Source organism: Neopsephotus bourkii, unplaced genomic scaffold (genome assembly GCF_033783945.1).
Source record: "Neopsephotus bourkii isolate Nb327-2 ecotype Australia unplaced genomic scaffold, CSIRO-AGI_Nbou_v1 NB_1792, whole genome shotgun sequence".
Lineage (NCBI taxonomy): Eukaryota > Metazoa > Chordata > Aves > Psittaciformes > Psittacidae > Neopsephotus > Neopsephotus bourkii.
This window is the reverse complement of record NW_026902266.1, coordinates 7,342,316-7,359,677: the sequence shown is the minus strand read 5'-3', so window position 1 is coordinate 7,359,677 and position 17,362 is coordinate 7,342,316. Positions and strand designations below refer to the sequence as shown.

The 17,362-nt window shown below is 40.7% G+C and overlaps 1 protein-coding gene across 6 annotated transcripts in view; it reads left to right on the top strand.

Moving 5' to 3' along the window:
- Positions 1-17,362, top strand: part of OSBPL5 (oxysterol binding protein like 5) — a 186,618-nt gene that overhangs the window by 158,052 nt on the left and 11,204 nt on the right. For all 6 annotated transcript variants that reach the window (XM_061380236.1, XM_061380235.1, XM_061380237.1 and 3 more), the window contains 8 exons: positions 4,743-4,962; positions 9,056-9,240; positions 10,628-10,709; positions 11,340-11,438; positions 12,388-12,484; positions 13,436-13,534; positions 14,786-14,883; positions 16,949-17,038. In XM_061380236.1, coding sequence (XP_061236220.1) covers positions 4,743-4,962; positions 9,056-9,240; positions 10,628-10,709; positions 11,340-11,438; positions 12,388-12,484; positions 13,436-13,534; positions 14,786-14,883; positions 16,949-17,038 — 970 coding nt within the window. The remainder of the gene's footprint in view (positions 1-4,742; positions 4,963-9,055; positions 9,241-10,627; positions 10,710-11,339; positions 11,439-12,387; positions 12,485-13,435; positions 13,535-14,785; positions 14,884-16,948; positions 17,039-17,362) is intronic.

Below are 17,362 nucleotides of genomic sequence, written 5' to 3'. Positions count from 1 at the left end.
TGAATCTGATCTATTTTTTTCAATAATGTGCTCTCTTTTCTAATAATACTGTGTGATGGTCAACAGAGTACACACACTGCATCCTTAGTCTTATAATTATTTCTACTGGAATTTTGAATGGTTTCAAATTTCTTCCTTCATGCATCAGATAAAGTTTTATATGAGGGGAAAAGCCCCAGCAGCCTTTTTTGTATTCATATTCCTAGCATTACTGCAGCATTTTGGAAAAACTCTCATCAAAGCTCTGTAAACATTAAAAAAAAACAAACAGACAGGCCTTACGTGTTTCTTATGGCTAAATACGCAACATAAATATCCTCTGGTACACTTGGCCTTGGAGTGGGAACTGGGAGATGTGTCTATTCCTAGCCCTGCTCATAGGAATTTGACTCTTAGAACTCATAGCAGTGCACCACTGCTTACACAGTTTTTAGGATAGGAATTCTTGCAGTCTGCAAAGATGATCCCTTGCACAGAGGGACTTCACCTTCAAGTGATTTTCTTAGGCTCTGTTACAACACCCTGAGTCCTCTTCAGAGTCTTGAGGTCTCTCTGGTAACATGGGACCAAAGTGATGGCAACATTGTGGTCTGCCCTTTGATCTCAGAGGCTTTAGTATTCCCAGCGTGTGTTTTCCATTTCTGCTGTTTGGTTTTCTAGCTACAGATTGAAGAGCTTTAATGAAGAGCAATGGGAGAAGAGAAGGAAATCTGATGTGTTACCAGGGCATGGGCCCTACTACTTGTGCAAATACTTCAATTGTTCTTGGGCTTCTTCCATAATACTTTGCTTTCTAATTCCTGCTTAAGAGAGTCTCTTAGGACTGTGCTTGCTGTGATACTGAATCTAGGAATGCTGTGGACTTGTTTTTCAGCTAATTGATGTGTGTACAGAAGTCCAATACTAAAATTAGAATGGAGCCTGTGGCACTGAGAACATTCAGGCAGACCCATGGCTACTGTAAGGAAGTGCAGAAGATAGAGTTAAAACTGTGTTAAAGTATTTATTCAAAATATGACGTCTAAATGACACTTAAACAGTGCCTCTTTTTCACCTCTTCGTTGTTCAACATTAAAGCCCTCTTGAATTATGGGGCTCAACCAGAGCACACGTGGCAGAGTTTTCAGGAGGATATAATGCCCACAACTGAAGCCAGATTTTTCTGACAGGCTCAAATTTCAGCTGAGTCTGGTTCAAGCTGGGTGTTCAGCATCTGGTTATCTGGACAATACACTGTCCTTTCTGTGTCCTATCACTGGTTTTAATGTGTATCCAGACTTTCCCCAGTGCTTAAAGACCAGGAGAGTTTGATGGCTGTGGAATAGGGTGACAACTTGCTGTCATCCTGATAGAATGAAGAACATTTAAACAAGGGAAAATGCAAACCCAAAACTGTACAAATGCTGAACAAGGCATTTTTGCATTGCCACTGGCAGTGGCTTTCTCATAGGGATTCAATAATTCTAATTAAATGCCTTCCCTACAGGGAATCTTACCAATTAAATTGCGTGCTGTTGTTAGGGGCCAGTTAATTACATTTAACTCTATCTTCAAATTAGCCAAGCTATTCTGTCAAGAAAAGAAAAAGAAAAGGTAGATGATGCGTATTATAGGGAGAACAAAACCCAAGGGAGTTGGCAAAGTCAAATCTTCCATTGAGCCAAAGTTGCATTTGTCTGCTGGCTGTTTTGCTCTTTTCCTGCTGGGAAAGAAGTCAAGATTATACAGTGATTTTAAAATCCATGTCTTTAGTAGAATATAAAATGAGAGGGAGGGAACTGTATGAGTGAATCAAAAATTAAAGTACTGTGTAAATCTGTGATTTTAGACAAGAGGCCTTTAGGACACCGAGCACTCTTTAATATGAAATCGTATTTCTTGTGGCTTGCATGTCTTTTCTCCAGCAACACCAGGAACCTTGCTGGTTTTAACTTGTTTGACAAGAGCCAAATAGTTTTTTTGCTTTGTGCAGAAGAGCCGTGTGAAAGCCAAAGAAGTCCTGATCACTGACTGAAGTTTCCAGGAATGCCGCTAGAGAATAAAGCACTGGTATAAGACAGCTCCAATATGCTGAAACAGTAAATTAGCCGTGAAAAATGACAAGTTATTCATGTTCATAGTGGAAATCCAGTGCTGACTTTTAGCATAGTCATTCCATCCCAGCTTTTAAAGCTGGGTCCAAAGCCCATTGGAAGCCCCCAGGAAGTATTTACATTGATTTTAGTTCAAGCTCATGGTGTGGCTTTTGTTTTTAGCATATCATACTTATTCAGTGATGATCTTGTTTGGAGGATTATAAGAGCCTGGCTCCACTTCAGCATCTCAGATTTGTTCCTCAGAATGAAGAGCATCTGTTTTCCTTTTGGTTCCCTAGAGCGGCACCTTGGCTCTGAATGTGTTGAGCCTTGCTTTTTTTGTGGCTGGTGGGTACTCAGTGCACATTTGAGTGGGTTTTCATGTTAATTTAATTCCATCTTGAACTAAATATGAAATCCTTAAAAGAAATAATGGGGGGAGCAGAAGAAACTAAGAAAGAGCCATTTGCTTCACTGAAACTTCAGATATTTCCCAAAGGTGAGGAAGGTGACACTGAATAGCACTTGCTTTTGTTACAAATGTGAAATAGAAACAAGTGCTACTTCTCAGCCATGAACCATAAGCTTTGTAATGAACTGCTCTTTCAAGCATTTTTACCCCATGGAGAAAACTTTCACTATGTCAGGGAGCATAGAAATCACAAGCACTCATATTTAGCTGATCACTGAAAAATTAAGAAATAAATTAGCTATTTAAATGATCAGCAAGTAGTAACTTCTTGGACCTACTATCCAGGAAGTATCTGTGCTGAGCAATCATGGGATGATTTCTCTAAATAGCTCTTTCCTCACCTTTTTTTCTCCTTTATTATACTAATTTCACGCATGTATTACCGTCTGTGCTTCCAGTGTATTTGGTTATCAGTCATTGTACTTGCTGGTTGCTAAAAAGTAGCATCCTGGCACTAGAACAATGGAGACACATATCATCTGGTAGCAAATTATTAGTGCTAGAGTATAGTGGTCATTAATGGTCTGATTTATGATCTTAGTTCTATCTTGCAGTAAAACTCTAAATTAAAAATATAAACCCTGTAGTTTATATATACATATGCATAGACATTTATGCATACATACGCATACATATATGCACAAATTGAGTTAAAAGAAAGACTTTCTAAAGCCACAGCAAGCTGTAGACAACGCTTTCAGAAGAACTCTAGAAACTGAGTTTCTCCAGAAACCTGTGACTGTCACAGTGTGGCTTGCTTGGCGTGTTAAAAATCATGAGCTTATTTCAGTGCATAGTTGGAAGTTGAGATCTTCTGAAAAGCTGGTGCCAGTTTTGTGTTCTGACTCATCTGATGATTTTTTTAAATCTGGCTGTAACTAGCAATGCCTAACTATAATTTGGAGAAATAAATAAATAAAATACAAGGGAGGGGGGGGAGCAACAAGGTCAAAATTGAAACATGCCCAAAATGGCCCATCATGGAGAGGCTTCAAGCTTGACAGAATATCCCCATGTATTGAGAAGAGAGATCCTGCATTGAGGAGGAAATGGACTACAGGAAGTAGTAGCACTCTTCAAGATCCAGGTCCTGTTTAGATCCTCTGGAACTCCTTGCATAGCTGGAAATCTTTTCTTAATTGTTCTATCCAAGAGCAATTTTGCATGAGGACTTGGGTGAGGAATTGTCAGAGAAAGGCCAAGCTGAGAAGGTCAGCACCCGAAAGCAAGGCTAGGCCATGAAAGAGGTAATGTGTGTGTGAAGACATGTATGAGTGGGGAAAACTGAAGCTCATGCTAAGTATCACTTGGTAAAACAGGCACTTAGTGAATACTTTTCAGCGTCTGACCTCTGGCCCATCTAATCATGTTTGCCATCTGCCATATGAACTGTATCTCTTTTATCAAATGGAGATTCTATAAGCTACTTGAAAGAGAAATTTTGGCTTTCTCCTCATTCTCTAAAGCCTGGATCACTGTGCATGAAGCTTGCTACACCTTCCACACTTTCCCTTGGATGCTGTTATAATCCTGGTATTATTCTGATGTGTAATTGTTGAGTCCGTGCTTTCAACTCAGGTCCTCCCAACAGCATTATCTAGGGAAAGCACGTTCCCCAGGTTAGTCCATATCTGTTTCTGTGTGAAAATACTTGATTATATTGATTTTTAAATTCCCCTTTTTTAGTGCAGGGGTAACTTAGATCTGTTGAAATAAAGTAGCAATAGTACTGGAAAAAAAATACATATCCTAAAATGTCATATTTTTCCCATATGCTGCAATCCACTGATTTGCTTTGGTAAAGGGAAAAGATCTCTCATGATTGACACTTCAGTTCTCTAATCAGTAGTGTACAGCTGTTAGTGTGTGCTCTGTATCTCTCTGGTATGTAGGCTACGATCCAGAGCCAGTGACAGTTCTGCGTAAGGGTCAAGTGGAGCTGGGTGGCACATTTTGTGAAGTACAGTTTAGAGGGAAGAATCTTGATGGAAAATATCTGCTGTGAATATTGCTTTCAAACAATATTGCAAAGTATCGTTTGCATGATAAAAACCATGCTATTCATTAAATCAATGTTTTATACCCTCCTGGGAGGCACTCCCTATTTTTAGGGGGTGTTTTTACCTTCTCTAAAAGGCCTTAGTAATCTGACTTTGTAGATCAAACTGAACCAAACAATGAACTGTGTGTTGCAGTTTGAATGAATCAGCCCTGGAGAACCACCACCATTTGGAAAATGATGTTTTTTCGGACAAGTCTGAGAGAGACAACATAGAAGAGTCAGAGAATGAAATGCATGAGAATAGCCGGAAGACAAATGAAAGCGAGAGCGATCAGTCAGAAATCCATGGAGAGGTCTCTCTGGGAAGGAAAGGGACGACTTATATTGAACAGATCTATGAAGAATTTGGGGAGGTAAGAATGAAAAAAAAAAAGAAAAAGTATTTTTATCATTGCCTCTTTCTGTTAAAATGTCTCCGTTCATAGTATTTGAGTATTTGTCATTCAGACTTTTAGGTGCTTGGCAGTTAAGAACCAACTTCGTGAGTTCCATTGTTTTTACAGCTAAAGCAGTGCACAGCTTTCTGCTAAATTATGTTGAATAATCATGTGCTCTAATAATTATGCATTATGAACAGCAGCTCTGCTACTGTGCTTTGGCATGTTTCCAGCATCAGTGATTGCTTTAACCAGTTATTGCATTAAGAACCACACAGCTTTGTGCAGCCAGCAGGAGGGAGGATTATTATTCTGGGCATGTGTGCTAGCCAATTAGGATGCTCAGTTCTTGCATGATATAGAATATGATATGTCCCTTTATTATGCATGGAACATCCTTTTTGTGTGTCATAATGGAGCATTGGAGCCACTTGATTTCTAAATGACAGTTTCTTGTAGGAAAGCCATTTCTCATGTCATTTAACAGCAGGGGGAGTCTTATGTTCCACATAAGAGCCTTTGTTAGCTGAATGTTACTATGACCTCTGAGGAAGGCAGCAGTACAGAGCTGGGGGGATCCAAGTGTGTTGGGTGAGAATCAGTCTGAACAAGCAGAGGAGGAGCTCTGCTGCAATGCTGGGAGGACTGAGCACTCCCTTGCATATTGCTTCGAACAAGCAAGCTGAAGTCTTGCTGATGCTTCAAAGAAAATCATTTTGCTGGGAAGCTGTTTCTTTTTAAGAATCGTAGAATCATTTAGGTTGGAAAAGACCCTTAAGATCATTCACTCCAACCGTAAACCCAACACTGCCAAGTCCACCACTGGACTGTGTTCCTAAGTCTACATAGCTTTCAAACACCTCCAGGGATGGTGACTCAACACTTCCATGGGCAGCCTGATTGCATGCTTGACAACCCTTTCAATGAAGAAATTTTTCTTAATACCCCATCTAAACTTCTCCTGCCACAACTTGAGGCTGTTTCCTGTCACCCTATTGCTAGGGGGGAGAAGAGAGACTGACACCTGCCTTGCTATATCCTCCTTTCAGGTAGCTGTAGAAAGTGCTAAGGTCTCCTGTCAGCCTCTTTTTCTCCAGACTAAACAACCACAGTTCCCTCAGCTGCTCCTCGTAAGACTTGTTCTCTAGACCCTTTCCTCTTTCAGTTTTTCCTGAAAGTGTAAAACTAATATTGAGGAAACAAATATAGCTAAATATATCCTAATTACACTCTGTGTTTCACTGAGTGATAAAACATCGAGGTTGATTAAGTGCCCTGCGCAGATTATATTACTGCTGTTTGTTTCTCTACAGACTTCTTGTAACAGGACAACCTACATGAGAGACTACAAAAGATTGTCTCTGCCATACCACCTCGCAGAGGTGCAGGAAGAGTTGAGTTTTGTCTCCTCCTTTCCACAGCCCAACCCCCCCCAAGAGCAGCAGTTTGTAGTCTGGAGATGCCAATCCAGGTAGCATATGTTTGCTGCCATTTCAGGTGTCATGTGTGAGGTGCAAGCTCCTGCTGCAGAAATTGTGCTTGTAAACGGAACTGTTGCCTACAGAGACAAAAAATCCCAACCAACCAACCAAACAAACAAAATCCTCCTCTTTTGTGTATTTCTCCCATCAAATCCCACCCCAGACACACAGAAAATGGTAACTGGGTCCAAACAGGATTTTGAATATAGCTGAACGACTAACAGAAGCAAAATGAAGGCAAACTTTATTTCTATCAACTGCTTATTATGAAATGTCCTTTTGCCATGTGACACGCTTGTCCTAGAAGAATTGGCAGGGCACGCTGGAACTTTGGTGTTTGAATGAGCCTTACTGGCAGCACTGATGTGTGTATGTGGGTGTGTTAGTGAGAGAAGTCTGTAGTTTTACATTAACAAAATGTGTTACAAACCAAAAGGAAAGGACTACATTTCTTCTGTACAGTGACACTTTGTGTAGCATAAAATAAGGCTAACCATAATGTGGCTGCTCAGACAGAGGTAACATCCAGTGTGGTCTTTCAAAAAGAGATGCCATGTTGCCTTGGCCTTTAGGTGTTAGATTTCTGTTGTTGGCCAAGAGATGAGGCTATCATCAGCTGGGACACACAGATAGGAGTGATTGTTGAGTCTTATGTCACTGTTGACAGTAACATAAAGAAAAGTGGGTTGTATATATGCAATGACATAGTTTACTGTCAGCAATGGGCAGAGATGTATCAAGTTAAACACATGCCGACTAATAACAACCAATAACTGAAGTTGATCTTCACTTTAAGGGGATCAACTGTTTTCTTAAACCAAAACTGCTGCCCTTCAGTCCGTGTCTGCAGCTCAGATTTGACAGAACAAAGGGCACAGATGAAGACTATCACTGTTAAATTTTCAGATTCACTTTGAAAGTTCATTTGAAAGGTGTGCACAACTATGTGCTTCTGTATGTGGTTGAGACATGATTCTTACGCATCTGATATTCCAGTTTTGCCTTGTTTGCAGTAGGAATGTGAAGGCAGAGATAGGTGTCAGGAGGACCTTGAGATTGTGAAAGTTGGTCTAGAATATAAAAACGACACCTCCTTAGTAGGTAGAGTGATAACCAAAAATGCCTTCTGTTTTCACTTTTCCAAGCTTTTAGCTCCAGCAAGTTATAAAAAGGGTTATTGGGGCTAACATACTGAGGGGAGAGCAAACCAGAAATCACTTGAAGTTGTTCTCATCCTCCTGCACCTTCTTCTCCTTCCCTTTTCATCCATCCCTTCTGCAGTGATTCTGTCTGTGAGACACTGTACAGCAATTTCACTATGGCATTAATTACTATTACAAATACAGGCACACTTGAGAACCTGGATAAATAATGGAAGTTATAATAGACCCATACGTGTTGTAAGCCCTAGCTGACGCTGTGTTATTACATTCTTTAACAGTTTCCATTTCCTCTTGGAGTTTCAAGCTGTGTGCTGCACCAGCCTGCCACAAGAAGAATAGTATGATAATGGAAGAACAATGCAATGGAAATAGTTTTTTGTTCCTCAAATTTGAAATTCCCCTCAGCCTGCAAGCTGGACTCAGTGTGTTTCTGCATGACTAGTAAAAAGGCTGATTGAGAGCCAAAAAGGTGGTGCTGGGAATGCTCAGGTGGTGAAAATGAGTGTTTAATGATTTATACCATCTGCAGATACGATGGGGTTATGCTGTGTGTCCCCTCCCAAACCAAAGTCCATTCCAGAAGTGGATCTGTGCCCTTTTGCTCATATAAATATCTTCTCTAAAACCAGTAGAAAGCTTAAGTATTCTCTTTCACTGTTAAATTATGATTCCTAGAATGCGTTAAAATGCATTATTGTCTGAAAATTTAGTTTCCTTTTCTTTCTCCAGTGGCCTGAAAGGCCTATTCCCCCATGTTAAGCAATATATAGTCCCACTGAATCCATAGGAACTACAGAATTATAGCTGAAACCCAGCAGAATCCCTGGCACTTTTTACTGTTATCTGCACTCAGCACTGTGGGGTGCTGCAGTTTTGTACATGTCGCAGGCCTTTACTTGTATGTATGCTACCAGTTTGTCTCATTTAGAACTTGGAGGACTGCTTCTGTTCTTTGTTGATTTACTCATTTATCCCCTAAATTTTTCTACACGTATAATGGTAAATCTGTCTCTCATTTGCTGAGAATGGGTCTGAGGAGAGGTTTCTGTATGCATCCCACCAGGCCACAGGGATGCTGTAACAGCCTTAGGCGTGTCCACATCTGAGGAACTGCAGTGCAGACTCCTCTTTATTAATGTTGGTTCAGGTGTGTGGAGCCAATAGGTCAGGAAGGAACATAGTGGAGGTGTGCTCCCTGCCTTGTGCTAGCTCTCACAGGGGCCCAGAGCTTTCTTTACCGCTCACTTGAGTGCTTTGGAGATTCCCTTCTCCTGGGACAGAGATGAAATTCTTTGCAGTAGATTAGCTGAGCATCCACCCTTGTACCAGGGCCTATGCCTGGGTGAGCTTGGATTCCACAGATAAATGTACCTGCAAGAAGTGGTTTTCCTGTTTCTGCCCTGAACTTCCCTTTTCCTATCGTAGACAGGTGAATCATCTCAAACAGAAACCGTCTCTGAGGAGAACAAGAGCCTGATGTGGATCCTGCTGAAGCAGCTGCGGCCTGGCATGGACCTGTCACGGGTGGTGCTGCCTACCTTCATCCTGGAGCCACGCTCGTTCCTTAACAAACTCTCCGATTACTACTACCATGCTGACCTGCTTTCCCAGTAAGCAGCATGCAGTGTGCCCAACATGGACATTTTTCTTCTATTTGTGAATATGTGTTACAGTGTTAGCTTGGTGCTGGCTGGGGCACATTTGTCTGCTTGAAAGGCTTCCAGATAATGCCTACGTCACTGGATTCAGTGTAAATCAAGCCAAGCACCAGCTGCAGTGACCTTTTAAAGATAGTCTGCTGCCAAGTAAGGGGCAATGAAAATGGTTAACCTGTGGACAACACTACCTTCGCACACGCACATGTTTGCCAGCATTGGCTGGAACTGATTGGAATTCAGCTCATGCCTTTGATCATCTTGTGACAGAGCTGTGCCATCTTCTGGTAGACTGGTGTACAGGGGATAATAGGACAGAGAAAACAGAATTGTTGAGCACTTCTGCCCCCAAAGCAGAATAATTATATTGGTTGATAAACAAATAAGAAACATCTTTTAACACTATTGATGAGTGAACCTGCTGGGAGCAGCAGTGTAGAAAATAGAAAATGTTATGCTTGCAGATAGGAAGTACCAGCCTTCTCAATGAATATTTGAATATTGCACACACCAGTTCTGTATTTTAAAACCAGTGTGTGAAACATTCAAATAGCAGCGCTGGTTACTCATATTTGTTCTGCTACCTCTGGGTACTTGTAGAAGGGTGGTATCTTCAATCTTTGCTTGTGGCATTTGTAACATCTGAAGTTAAGGAAATTGTTCTCCTCAGTGCTAAGAACTAAGACAATTCCAAGAGTTCTGGAGATTTTGTTAAATAAAGCTCTTTGTGGTAGGGATGATCTTTCTAAGTGGATTTTTCAAGGTTAATTTTCAAATCTGACTTGATGATTGGAAATGTTTATTTCCAAATGTTTAGTAATTAAATGGTTGCTTATGTTTACTTCCCATATCTGAGTAGGGAGGGGTTAAATGAGATGACCTGGAGAAGTGCCTTCCAACCTAAATTATTGTACGAAATCTTGAGCTACTGAAAAAGACCATGTAGCAAGCATGTCAGCTTTAAAGATCTTCTAAGGAGAAGGGAAACAAAGGAAAAGAAACATAGAATTGTCTTTGATTTTGGTAGCATAAGTGTTGTTTTTATGACTCACAATGTACTATTGCCTGTAACTAAATGCTAGTGTGAGTAGCAGTTCCACATTAACATATATGAATGTCCCATGAAACCTGATACACTCCAGAAATTTTGTTAGGCTTTTGGCAAGAGCGCACAACAAAGGGTGCTACTTTTTAAGCTGGCAGATACCTTTTCTAGCAGCAGCACAGAACTTACATCCCTTCAGTACCAGGGAAATACCACTGGAATTAATGTTATTATACCAGTATGAAATGAATGTGATGTGTGAACAATATAAGGAACATTTTATGTTCTGTCCTGCAGGGCTGTTCTTGAAGATGATCCATACAGTCGAATGAAGCAAGTTTTGAGGTGGTATCTGTCTGGCTTCTATAAGAAGCCAAAGGTAAAATAATTAATCAAGTTGGGGTTGTAAAAGCCATTGATGTCTTCTGCTATGGCTGCATATTTCTTTATTGCCTCTCCTTTGACACTTCACCTCTTCTGTTCAGAAGACTTTTACCATTACTTTTAATACTGAAGTTGCATTTGGTTTCAGAGTAGATGCTCATTGCAAAATAGTGTTGATCAAAGGCTCTGACCTTTGCACTGGACAGTTACAAGGAAAAAGTAGTCATCAACAAGTAACATGTCCTCAGATGCAAGATTTTTCCCTTTGCTCAAAGCACATTCCTTTCTTTTTTTTCAGGCCTATTAGTACCATAGTGCCATGTTTCTGCATTATTACTTCTGCTACCATATGCAGCAGGTGCATACCAAAGTTTGATCATCTTGTAAAGCTTTGGTCAGACAGTATTGAAGATTGAGTTGTTGAGAATAGCAGATGAATCCATGGCTCAGATTAAAAGATTAGATAAAGAGGACATATATAATTGGTTCTTCAGTTTTTATTCTTGTGATTGACTTAGTTTAAAACATCAGGGGAGAGAAATAATGATGCTGTTTTGTTACCATCTCTGTAGAGTTGCATTGCAAATCTTCATTTGCAGCAGGTTTTGTTTGCTTTGTTTTTCAGGGAATAAAAAAGCCATACAACCCTATTCTGGGAGAGACGTTTCGCTGCTGTTGGTTTCACCCTCAGACGAACAGTCATACATTTTACATAGCAGAACAGGTAAATTGCTTTATTTGAATGCTCAGGTGTTGCAAACAGCAGCCTGCTTGCACGCCCATGCATAGGAGCGTGCTCCTCATCTCTTGCCTAGGAGAGGAACTTGGGAGTTTTGTGTGAGCATCCAGAGTGGGACATCAGGTAAACCAGCTGCTATCATGCAAGCTTTGGTGGGCACTCAAGACTGTAAAAACAAGTCTCCCCTATATAATATTAGCCTCTTAATAAAGACCTTTTCCATTGGATTCTGCCCTACTTTTCTTATTTTTAATAAAACATGGTTTGTGTTGCCTCTGTCAAAAGTGGCATGAAACACATAACCAGATCCTACCTTCCTTTATTGCTAAACATTTTATAATGATTTTAACAGGAGTGAATTAAGGGCTTATCTCTATGTCTTAGGGGATAAATGAAGGGCAAAGCTCACAAGTAACCTGGCCTGACAAAATTTGGTTTGAGATTTACAGTGTTAATAAAGGGATCTGAGGACCATCTGGACTTTGGTATAGGGACTCCCTGTTTCACATGCATTTTTTTCCTATATAATCAGAGGATTTTTATTTTGCCTTATTTTATTTCAGCCATAGCATCCATTTTATTGTAGTTATTCAAATGCTGCCAAAAAGTTCTGCACTGTCATTTATTATGTTGAAAATCTGACAGTGTGTCTGTTGGCCTAAAGTGACCTCAAATGCATGAGGACAAGAAAATATGGGACAGGGAAGAAAGTCGGCTTGTATAATGTTCTCATATATAATGATCTCACATTTAATATTCCTTCTCTACCACTGAGGTTAATGGTATGGCTTAGAGGACTCTGGTCAGTCCTGTGTCCTCTGTCTTGCACTTTGCCTAGGGCATGTGTAACACTGTGTAAAGCAATGTATGCACCCACTGCTCTGCTTAGCCTGTAAAGACTGCTGCAAATGACCTGTGCCTATTTTTCTTCTAGGTCTCCCATCATCCACCAGTGTCAGCTTTTCATGTCAGCAATAGGAAAGATGGATTCTGCATCACTGGCAGCATTCTAGCTAGGTCCAAGTTTTACGGTAAGGCATTAAGCCTAAGCATCTTCCAGGTAGTATCATGGCGTTGGTTTTGGTTTGTCGTTCAATCACTCCTTAATGTGCTGGGAGTTAAGAGTAAGAGATACGTAAGAGATCAACCAGTGTAATTGCTTGCCTTGGCTCTTCTGGTTTTACCCTATTTCTGCCATTTCAGTGGGAGATCACACTGATGTTAAATAAATAAATAAATCGGATGAAAGAATCAAATAGCTTTAAAAACCTGGTTTTCAGAAAGCAAATGTTCCTGAAAATGTATGGTTGTCAGACTGCTTTGCATATGCTCATGGATGAGTCATTTTATAGCTATTTGATGATCCAACTGACTTTTGCAAGCGTCTTTGTATAAATATAACAACTTAGCTAGCTCCCAGATTTCTGACAGTTGAACCCTAGAGCTTCAAAATGTCCTGGAATCTCCTAATCTTAATGGAGACAGCACAGCTGCAGGCCATGAAATGGTGTTGCTATTTGAAATAGATTTTTTGTTTAGACAAACACCTCTTCAGTACTATCCCCTGGTAAATGTATCTGCTGAAACACTTGTAAATTGTCATTGCTGTCCTGGCAATTTTATTTGCTATATGGGATTGTTGTGGTACGATATACAATCAGAAAAGCTGTGAGCACAAAGGGACCTGAAAAACTTCTAAGCACTGGAACTGCTGTATGCATCCCACTAATGACTTATTTAATCTATTAGCCTTTCTGCAGTAGGGGTTAAATGCCAGAACAAATATGAGACATACAGCAGAGAGTTTATTTGAACTGCCTGCCTCCGACAGTAAATGATTTGCAGGGTCCTGAAGAATTAGCATTTCATATCAGTTCTTTCATCACCTACATTTAAAAGGAAATGTTTATCTAAAGTAGGATGGGTGACTAAGTGAAAAATGCATTTTTTAATAGCTATGTAATTGTTCTTTTAAATTCTAGGTAACTCACTTTCTGCACTGTTGGATGGGAAAGCAAAGCTTATATTTCTAAGCAGGGGAGAAGATTATATAATTACTATGCCATACGCCCACTGTAAAGGTAAGTTATGAGTGTTCAAACAGGGAGCAAACAGAAAGAATAATATAATGGTATCTTACTGACTAACATTGCACTGACTCTCTTCTTCCCTCTCAAATACCGGGCACCACAGGGACTGGTAATTCCAGGGAGCAGTTGTTCCACACAAGTCATATCACTCAGAAGACTGGTCATCCTCACTGAAGTCTTTTTGATTTGTCTGCACAGAGCTGAGGACAGAATTAGGCCCACCTAAGTTGGTTTCAACACTGTGTAGAAACACAAATATACTGCAGATATGCACTGCAGATAAAGTGAAGATGGAAAGAATATGAGGACGTTTTTTACCTTTTGATAAAAAGGTTTTCTAATGTTAACACTGAAATTGTTTCATATATATTTTGGCCTTTTGGGAGTAAAGGAAATTCCTGTCTTCTCTTCTGATTTCTTTATTACTCTAATAATGATATTCCTCAGTGTATGAGCTGCCTCAGTGAGGCTGAATTACCATGCAGCTTCGCTCCGCTGAGCTGAGCATGCACTGAGACTAAGGAGTGGCTGTGATTCACTGTTGTAACTTTGCCTATCTCCTTAGGAAGTTAAGTGCTGATGGCATCTCAACCACAGTGATAAAATCACTCCCTGAGCACTTTGATCCAATTTCAGTTTTTGAGTAGTTTTTATTTTGGCATGTTGACCTCTAAGTTAATATATGTGGAGGCGCTAACTGACTGAAAACAGTGGCTTCTGTAAATCACTCCCTCTGTGAACTAGTCCTGTGCACAAACCTTTTTCTTGCCATTTTTTTTTGTACTGGAAATAAGCGTTTGAGAAGATGGTAAGCATATGTAAAAAGGAGTCCCCTATGTGACTGCTAGTCTCCCAGATTCTTCTGAATCCCATTACAGCTCCTCGCTGCCCCATCTACCTTGTGTGAAGCGACTGGGTCTGTTTAAACACTAGTATAACTGAAGTGGCTGGGCACAACTTTCCTTATTTTTGCTTTCCCACTTTCAGCTTACCACAGATGCATTATCAGCACCTGCGAGTCAAGCTACTTCCTAGCTGGTGTAATAAATGGAGAATATGGACTTGGGGGAGGGTTCTTCATGCTTGTAGTAAAGAGACATTTCCTAGAAAAGTTGGTTTCTGCCTTTTCAAAACTTCAAGCCAAGTAGGAAATGTCACAGCATGTCAGTGAGAGCCACTGTGAGTTGAGAAAGCAGATTGCTTTCATTAGAGCCTCTCTTCTGTCTCATTTTTCCCTCTCAGGACTTTTATATGGTACCATGACAATGGAGCTTGGAGGGAAAGTTACCATCGACTGTGAGAAAACTAACCACAGGGCAGAACTGGAATTCAGGCTAAAGGTAGGAGACATGCTGGCCCCAATTTTGATTGCTTCTCAGGGTTGCCCCTGCACTCCAGGCAAGGTTTGATCATACACATCACTTAGGTACCAGCAATGTATGCATGCACCATGGGGTGGCGTACTAGACAGAAGGCATCATCCTGCAGGCAGTTCAGCCTAGCACAACTGATGAGAACCCGGGAAGCCCCTTCACTACCAGCCAGCTGACTACTGGCCAAACTCTGTTCTGAATGTTTGGCAATGACAACGTGGCTTGTGTTTAGGAAGGTGCAATCATTTTTGCTTGCAAAATACGAACCACTTTGAGGAAACTTAGGATGTGGTTCTTCAGCGTTGCTCTCCAAGAGCCATAGCTTACATACTCTTACCTTGCAGGTAATGAACTGTACCTTGCATTTCTCAAGACTACAGCACCTTGCCTAGATGATGGGGTAAAAACCCATTTTCAGGCAGTTAATATTATGTGGCTATCACACTGACAAGCTACACTGTGATTGCCTTGTACTGACTTGATCAAGAAGCTCTTCCCTCCCCTAGAAAACCTGGTGACGTAAATCTATGGTATGCAGATAAAATGGAGACATCTTTAAGCATTCCTTTAGTTCTATGTATTAAATTAATAATTTGGGAGGAAGAGTGATGACCTGTAACTTTTTTTGTACAGTTAACTTGCTTTTTAAGGAGCATCCACTTCTTTTCTGTTCCAACAAATAATTCCTTGCCTGGGCATAAAATAAAAGATAGAAGAACTGAGAATGTGCAGGACTTGAAAGCTGCAGCCTTAGCCAGCATAAATGTGAGAGATTACTGGAGTTAGGGGAGTGTTCTTCAGACTTTTGTCTGTTTTTCTGTGTTTTTCTAGAGTCAATAATAATTTTCTGGTTTTATTTGCCCTTACAAAGTGAACTGTTATCTCATGTACATTCCTTGACATTTGCATATACTTGTCTTTAAATCCTGTTCTTCCCATAGACTTGATGTATTGTATTAGGGCCAATGGAGTATTTTCCTGACTTCAGTCAGTGTCATCTCAAACCTACAAACACTTTAGGGCTTAAAATGCAGACCCTTCTTTTCTGGCTTGAAAACAATACACTTAGTCCCAGCATGACCTAGGAAGGACCCTGTTGACTTAGTATGTGCATGGCTTTGGATAGGTCTTAGCCATCTTTTCTAGTAGAATTGTGAGAAGTTAAAGGTAAACCTCATAACTTTGTTAGTAATTTGGATATGTACCTGTTCTCAGCTGGATTGGGTACCTTGATCCTTGAGATACTCGTTATTTTTTTTCCATGGGTGTGTTGGAAAATTTGAGTTTATATTGTTATTAAAAAAAAAGAAAAAAAAAAAAGAAAAGAAAAGGTTCCTCTGCACAACCATTATTGGAAAGTAACTGCTAAAATCTCTGAAAAAATGTTGTGTGGTCTGAATGGAAGAGCTGGTAACTCTATCACTGCTGTTTCCTGTGTTTGGCAGGAGGAGGTGAGGGGAATTTTCTATTGTTCTGGGAATCTTTTCCCTGACTCTGGAAATACCCTTTTTGGTTTTTTGTTTGCTGATGACAAAAGCTTCTTCACATTGGAACCTTCACACAGATGCAGCCATCAGCAGTGCCACACTGCTGTTGCTTATCCATAAGCAGGAGATGTCATCAACTGCATTAGTGCTCATCATTTTCTTTGCCTGCAAGTATTAAGGGTGCAAACTGTAGTGCGATTGAGACAATGAGAAGAGCTTGCCCCCATAACACTTATCCCGATGTCTAGCTGACAATATGTGTATCTGCAATGAAGGCAAGATCTTGCAGTGCTGAATGTTAATGCATCCGAAAGCTTATCTCTCTTCCTGCAGCTCCTACAGTAATTTTGACATTGTAAACAAAAGGAGGAGGGTACAATGCTAGACAGTCAAAATCCATGTTAAGATTCCTTCTGCCTTTTACTACAAATACTGGAAATCAAGCAGGTTGCACTTTCCTCCCCTCCTGCTGCATCACTGTGTTTGGCTTCCTTCTATTTGTCACTAGACTGATCATATTTTCTATTTCTATTCTCCCCTGACAGCCCTTCTTCGGTGGCAGCGCAAGCATTAATCAAATCTCTGGGAAGATTAAATCAGGAGAAGAAGTGTTAGCGAGTCTCAATGGACACTGGGTAACATGCAATGATCAAAGTTGCTGGCAGTTGAAGCGTGTGTGGCAGCAGGGTGTATGTGAGGGCTAGCAGCCCCTGGCAGGCTCCCTGCATGGGAGCTGCAGATGGCCAGTGTCCTACCTCTTCCGGACATCCCCAGGAACTGTGGGAGAGCTGAGCTTTCCGGCCACAACTCTCAAGCTCATTTATATTTTAAAAGTCCCAGTCACTTGGAATGTTAGTAACACTTGCACTCCTAGAGCCTGGGCCAAAGCTCGGAATGGCAAGGAGGGTTTCCATCAGAGCCCGTGGGTCTGTATTTAGAGTCTCAGACTCAGGACAAGC